General features: G+C 38.4%; 2 protein-coding genes across 19 annotated transcripts in view; one reads left to right on the top strand and one right to left on the bottom strand.

Annotated features, from left to right (window-relative positions):
• Nucleotides 1-3487, top strand: part of LOC122717342 — a 9771-nt gene extending 6284 nt beyond the window's left edge. The window contains exons 5-8 of the mRNA XM_043941346.1: nt 897-996; nt 1524-1735; nt 1812-2195; nt 2513-3487. Of these exons, the coding sequence (XP_043797281.1) occupies nt 897-996; nt 1524-1735; nt 1812-2195; nt 2513-2884 (1068 nt within the window). The 3' untranslated portion in view covers nt 2885-3487. The remainder of the gene's footprint in view (nt 1-896; nt 997-1523; nt 1736-1811; nt 2196-2512) is intronic.
• LOC122717340 overlaps nt 1-7028 on the bottom strand; it is a 96814-nt gene that overhangs the window by 42016 nt on the left and 47770 nt on the right. For 15 of the 18 annotated variants that reach the window (XM_043941324.1, XM_043941338.1, XM_043941339.1 and 12 more), the window contains exons 5-7: nt 5889-5915; nt 5103-5584; nt 4434-4629 (exon numbers count right to left, since the gene is read on the bottom strand). In XM_043941324.1, the coding sequence (XP_043797259.1) occupies nt 4434-4629; nt 5103-5584; nt 5889-5915 (705 nt within the window). The remainder of the gene's footprint in view (nt 1-4433; nt 4630-5102; nt 5585-5888; nt 5916-7028) is intronic. The other 3 variants (XM_043941331.1, XM_043941335.1, XM_043941334.1) reach the window with 2 other exon arrangements.

Genomic DNA, 7028 nt, shown 5'->3' with positions numbered 1-7028 from the left:
CGATCTCGCTTCTCGCGCGCACAGGGAAAGTCGTTCCACATTTCGTCGCGTAAATTTCTCGCGCGATTTTCCCCCACAATGGTGTTTCGCGCATCGTTCGGTTTGGGATTTCGATAGCGGCCCGTTCGAAGCTATCCGTTCTCGAAAATTCTCACCGCGTTTGTATCGATCTACGGGTGGAATATAGGTATCGGATAGAATATATAGGGCGCCGATAAGGGGAATAAGAAAGGATGGAAGAAGAGAATGCACGAGGTGAGAGGAATTTTATTTTATTTTGCGGGGTGGCGCCTCGTATTTTTGCCGCGTGAGTGAAGCGAGATATTCGGGCGCGGTTGAATAACGGAAATAAATATATATTTTCAGTTCCGGGCGAGAAAGGGATCGGGAAAAAATACCTTCTATATCGCTATACTGGGCGATGATCGGGATGATAATATGTAAAATATTCGATTATGTAAAACAAAGAGGTCGTAAGAAAAATTTTTGCAAAGAATTCGAAAATGTTACGCGTTCAATTTGTTAACGAGAGAAGTTTATTCTCTATCGTATTACGTAATTATTTTCTCTCTCTCTTCTTTCTCTGTCTGTAATTCTTCTCTCTACAAATGAGAAAAATTATCTGAGTGCAAGTAATAATTGACGTTTAATTACGTCAAATACCGAAAATGAAAGTTTTCGCGGAATGAAAATCGTTTCTGCGGAAAGGAAAGGGAAGGAAACTCTGTTTCCAACGTTGATCCGTGAGAACTCGCCTCCTCCATCCAGTAATTTTATCCTACGTCTCGTTTGCAAATGAACGCGTGGCTCCGGCGTAACACGCGCGATTAACAAACAGACCTTCAGACTAATTCGACACGGCCTTAATTCGCTTCTATTTGCTCTTTTCTCGTTAGTTGGTCAGGCACGTGATCAAAGGGGGTGGAATAGCTATCACGGGGCAGGAGCAACGGCAATTAGGCGGCGGCTTTTTGGAAGGTGACGGCGCTCCTCCAGGTAAAAAAAAAAAAAATTTTAATATTATGTCTTCCAATGTTTTTTCTGAATTTTCTCTTGTATACATTCATATAAGATATGGAAAAATTGTTTAAATTATTTAAAAAATTAATAAAATATATTTATCTCTACGAAATGTAATGTAATTATTTTTCTAAAAATAATTCATCATAATCTGTAGATTGAGAACTACTGCTATGAACATATCCTATTCTACATTTTTCTATTTTATTATTATTTCTATAAAAATTATTATTATTTCTATAATCTATATATTGAGAACCACTGCTATGAATACATCCTATTCTATATTTTTCTATTTTATTATTATTAAAAATTATTATTCATAGGAATCAGATGAATACTTAAAAAAGTAATGTAATTATATTAAAATAAATAAACGCTAAAGATCATTAATTGGAACAATAATCCTTTAAAAATTATTTTCATAATTTATAGATTGAGAACCACTGCCATAAACACTATTCTATCATTTCATCGTTATTAAAAAAGTTATTATTCCCCAGGATCAGGTGGATATTTAGGAGAGGTGACCATGGTGCAACTTTATGAGGTAGCCCTGTCAGCGGGGAAAGCCCACAAGGATCACAAACACCATCATGCCCATCACTACGAGCACGACACCGAAAATAACACGCCCAGACCTACGCGCCCTCCAGTGACCGGTCCCCCCCTCCCGCAGCATCCCTATCTCACGGGTGGACAGATCAATCATCAGGTTCGAACATCGACTCTCGCAATGCACTCTCCCGTCTCTCGTGGAACCACGATACGCTAACCTTGTCGAGTTTCAGATAAAACTCAATCCCGGGACGCCGCTACAAATCATTCAAGATGGAGTCACCCTGAGGCATCCGGCCCTGATTCCTCGCCATCCACCACCTCAACCGTTACCACCCGCGAATCCCAATTCCGTCTCGACAGCGTTCCCTTTGCAATCTACCCATTTCTTCGGGAACCTGCAGTCTACCGTCGGTTTGCCTTCGGCTAGCATGGCGGACAGTCCGTATCGCAATCTCTTTAAGAGAGAGGAAAATTCGTTGGGAGTTGAATCCGAGGAAGAAAAATCGTATTCGAGTTTTGAAGAGACAGTGATCCAGGTCTCAGGAAAATCCACGATCGAGAAGAGGGGGATAGAGAAAAATGGAGTATCCGAGGAAAAATTTTCGGATGGAAAAGTAAGGAATACGATGTACTAATATTCGTGAAATTGTAGGTTTTCGATAAGTAACGTGGTGTTATACCTCTTTATCTAAAATCGCCACTATGTTTATATATTATCGATATATGGATAATATGTTTAAGATATAACAAATGAAAGTAACTAGAGTTCCTATGTTTTCTATAATTCAAATTTATTATTAAAAAATTTACCGATTATCTATGGGATAAACGATATTTAATTAGTTAAAAAATATTTCGTTAAAATCCAATTAAATTGCCAATTAAATTCCGCTAAATTAAATTAAAATAAATTCAAACAATTATATTTTAGGTAACGTTCGTGCCTAAAGAGGAAGTCGAAGATTTAAAATCAATGGATAAACGCGATTCTCCCAAAAAGAAACGCGGTCTAGTGCAATTGGACGACGGTCTGCTCTTAAACGACGGCTATATATCCCAAGGACTAGAGGACGAATACTTTTCGGGACTAACGAGCTTCGGTCTTCACTTACCGAAATACGAGGATAAGGACGATGAAAGAGAACCGGCGGAAGCGGAAGTAAGAATGATCATGAATATCTGCGACGGTTGCGCCGATGAACCGTTCGCGAAAGCCTTGATTATGGGATGGAGATCGGTCCCTAAGAAGTTATATTCCGGCGCGGTACACATTCCGGCCGTGCAAACGTGCAAAGCGTTCTAACAAAGACGATCGACCGAGCGAAAGAGGAGACGACTTCGTAAGTTATCGTACGCTAGGTTCGGGTCCACTCGGATCCATTCGCGCGGCATCGACCAATCCCCGCGAAGATTTATGGTTATCGCAGTCTCACTCGGTAGTCGACCGCTATCGCTGACACAGGATCTTTCGTACGTGCTGTGAACCCGAGGCCAACGGATCTCCAAACGCGTTAGCGCGATTACACGTGCGTCGGATAGAACGGATGGATATCGATTACAGGGAAAGCGATTCCGATCGCGTTCGGAGACGTATTTATTATTTACAGTAGCTTCGCCCCAGGGTTAGTCACCGAAGGTATATATTTAAGTTTACGTATATAATACGATCGACGGCGTATCAAACGAAAATATTATGTAAGGACGTAATACGGCGGTTACAAAAGTAAATATTTCGTATACTGTAGTATTTATTAATTAGAATTTTCACTCTCACGTTTTTCGATAATATGTAAGTAGACGCGTAATAAATTCGAATGTGCGATTAACATGCGAAAAATATTTAAGTATGGTCGTTTCTTATTTATGTTTTAATCGGTCTTAAAGTTAATCCAAAAACGATATAAATAGAAAAATGCAAGCCGAGAAAACATAAATCGGGATACGATTGTAATTAATAATTTTTGTATTCGTTTAATAGTATTTACAATAACGGATAAAAGTATAAGTTTAATTAATTTATTAAAACAGAATAACTTTTTTAAAATTGGACCAAACGAATTTTGAAATTTTTTAAAAAGCAAAAAGATAATTTACTATATGATGTATAAAAAATTTTTTGAAAAAGTTACAACTGATCAGAATTATATAAAAAAAATAATAAAGGTCGTTTTTTACAAGTTTTTTATCTGAGCCTGTAATGCAAATTTTAAATATATATTTTATAGATTTATGTAACTTATATATCAATGTTAAAAATTTCATCAAAATGATGTAGAAACGAGTGACAAATATCAAAAAATGTAAAAATCTTTAAATTTATTATATATAAAAAAAAATTGCAATTTTCACCATTTTTAATTGTTTGTAAGTCATAACAACATTAATTGATTTCAATAAAATTTTCAATACGTATACAATTAATGAAAATCTACAAAATCTCTTAATTTTCATAACATGTTCAGATAAAAAATTTATAAAAAGTAATCTTTACCGATCTTCTTTGTGATTTCGACCAATTATAACTTCTTCAAGATTTTTTTTTATACATCATATGATAAACTTTTCCCAAGTTTTCATACAACTCGTTTGTCCTAATTTAAGAAAGTTATCTCGTTTTAAAAACTTTTATACTTTTGTCCACTGTTGTATCCATGAATACAAAAATATTCGATGCTACAAAAATAAAAAAAAAAGTTCCTTTAAAAAAAAAAAAAAAAAAATAAAGATATGTGCAAATATTTATTTTGTAACCATCGTACGTAATTTCGAAAATTTTTATTACTTGAGAATCGATCAAGTCCTTCCAAAAAAGGTGGGACAATAAATTTTGCAAACGTTTGGAAGCTGGTTACCTTGCTCTTGTGAATATGCTGATGTTGGTATTCGCTGTCGAATTCCGGCTCGCTGAAGTAGCTCTGGTCCTCCCAGTGAGGGGGTAGTCCCGTTCCTGTCCCTGGTATCCCCAATGGTCCTGGCATCCCTGTCACACCGTCAGTGCTCTCGAATAGTCGCAAGACGCTTCGGTCTCGGATGTCTCTCAGATGCGATCTGGAATCGAAATGAAGAATTTTTTAATATAATTTGGGAATCGACTGGGATGCATAAAACAGGAGCGTTATATATAATATGTGCAAAATATTCCATTTAAATTAAAAAATGAATGCTGGAAACTAATGATGATGTTGAAAAATATTTCAAATGAAAATTGAAATTTTTAAAAGGTGTATAATAAAGGTGTACTCATAAGAGAGTAAAGGTATAATTAATTGGAAAACAGGAGGAGAATAGAAATTAAATTCTCTGAAATATTTTTCTATATATATATTATCAACAATTTCTAAAATATTCAAGTAAAAATTAACGTGACATATTCCAAAATAAGATTTTTAATTATGATTTTTATTATCAAATTCTAGATCTAAAAATCGTATTACAAGTTTGAATGTATTCTATTGTATCGTTATTTTTGTGAAAAAATATTTTAAAAGGAAATACTTGACATACCGTATGGCGCAACGTACCTGAGATCTTCGAGTTCGTAGAACATATCCTTGTTGCTATCGTGTATGTAAACCTTGACGTGGGGGCTGTCTAGATATTCCATAGTGAGTTGCTTCGGAAAACTTCGTACGAAGAGAGCCTTAACGGTGTCTATGCTAGTGATTTCGTTCGGTAGGAGCGCCCGCTTCGTCTCGTTCCTATACTGCAGGAACACTAGACCTAAGGAATCGTCCACAGAAACGCATCGTTTCGTCAGGAATGTCCGACAAGGGCATCGAGCAGCGAGGCAGCAACAAGACGCTCCTAATTCTATTGCGGGTCGTGAGTTACCTAGTGGTCGCTCCAGAGTTTTGCTGGGGGTCCGTACGACGGGGAGGCTGCTTCTTTGCTTGCCACCCCGTCGAAATCCGGTGCTCGATGTCTCCACCTCGGACATGATGCCCGGGTCGTCATCGAACAACATCGTCGTAGAGGGAGGTGGGTACCCGCGCGGAAGAGGCGACTGAAACAATCAAAAGTGTTTGTCAGTATAACCGCGGAAGTTTCGTCCATTCTCTCTTCGTTTATTGTTTCTGTTTAAACGATCGTTCGAATTCGACGCGAACAAAAGAAAGAAAGAAAGAAAAAAAAAAAAAGAAAAAAAAAAAGAGAACAATCGACGATATAATAGAGAAAAAACGATGAGAAACGATGAAAAAACGGATGCATGCCATCGTGCGAATCGGAACGATATCCAAGCGCTTAGAGAAAAAGGGAGAAACGTGTACAAAAAAGGTGAAAAGAAAAAGAAAAAAAAAAAGAATTACCTTTCTCTGGCGAGACTTGGTCCCCATCTGTTAGGCGGCGGCAGGTACACGGAAACACACACACACAAGTAAACCAGTTAGACGTATATATGCATGGAGCAGAAAAAAGGGTTTGCTGGAAATGCAGCACTGTGAAAAGGTAAGAGCGAAACAATGCGATCGCGATCGATCGACCCGAGGCATGGTCGAAGGAGAACACTCTCTGTGGTCGTTGCGTTGGTGGGTACGAAGGCTGGCCTGGACTCTTGCGGTTCTGCAAAAATCTTTCGCGATCGCCAACTCTTTCCCGCCTCTCTTTTCCTTCTTTTCAACTCTCCCGAAAAATTCTTAAAAAATATTCTTTCGTCCAAAGTTGGCGATCACGTTATTGCGTCGTTTTGCGTTTATAAAAACGACGCAGATAATTCGGTAACGCGTTTCGTCGAGTCGACGGACGAAGAGGCAAAAAAAGGACCAATATAGTAATATAATCGAAAAAAGTGGAGGGGGGGGAGAAAAACGAGCAGGAAGGCGTGACCGTGCACGATAACGGTTAAGTGCCACGTGTACGCCACCAAGCTACTTAGGTAAAATATATACGATTAAGGAATGACTCGCAGGGGCTAACGACTGGTTTATTTCTCGGAATCCATTTTCTCGGTTGAAATCCACGGAACCTGGATAAACAGGAACGCAGGAAAGCTGCGCCCTAAAATAGACAAAGCGCGCTATGAGCGCATGTGTTCCAAACGTTCGAACGACGAGACGTGGCAACGGAAGATGAGAAACGAGGACGGCGTAGGTGTATATGGGACTTAATTAACCTCTTCCCTTCGTTATGCTCGGTTCTTGACCTCGGAATACTACTATATATCCGTTCAAGTCATTGCCGGATACATCGTTCGGCGAACATCGTCGTCCTTTACGTATATGATCGTCGCACGCGATCCGCTAATTTGTATTCCCGGAACGGTAACGCGATTTACGGCTACTTTTCCCCGCGTCTCGCGAGACTCCTCCCCCTTAATCGATTAACCAGCTTGGGTTTAACGCACGGAAAACGGGTGGTTAGTGGATAGATTAAATTTGATCGGTGTATGTAATTTATACAATTAACATTATCGTCGATCGAGTCAAAAAAAAAAAAAAAAAAAAAAAAAA

The sequence above is a fragment of the Apis laboriosa genome, unplaced genomic scaffold (assembly GCF_014066325.1).
Source record: "Apis laboriosa isolate Shangri-la unplaced genomic scaffold, ASM1406632v1 scaffold4_cov146, whole genome shotgun sequence".
Taxonomy (NCBI): Eukaryota; Metazoa; Arthropoda; class Insecta; order Hymenoptera; family Apidae; genus Apis; species Apis laboriosa.
The sequence above is the reverse complement of the archived record's forward strand: the minus strand, read 5'-3'. Positions and strand labels throughout refer to the sequence as shown.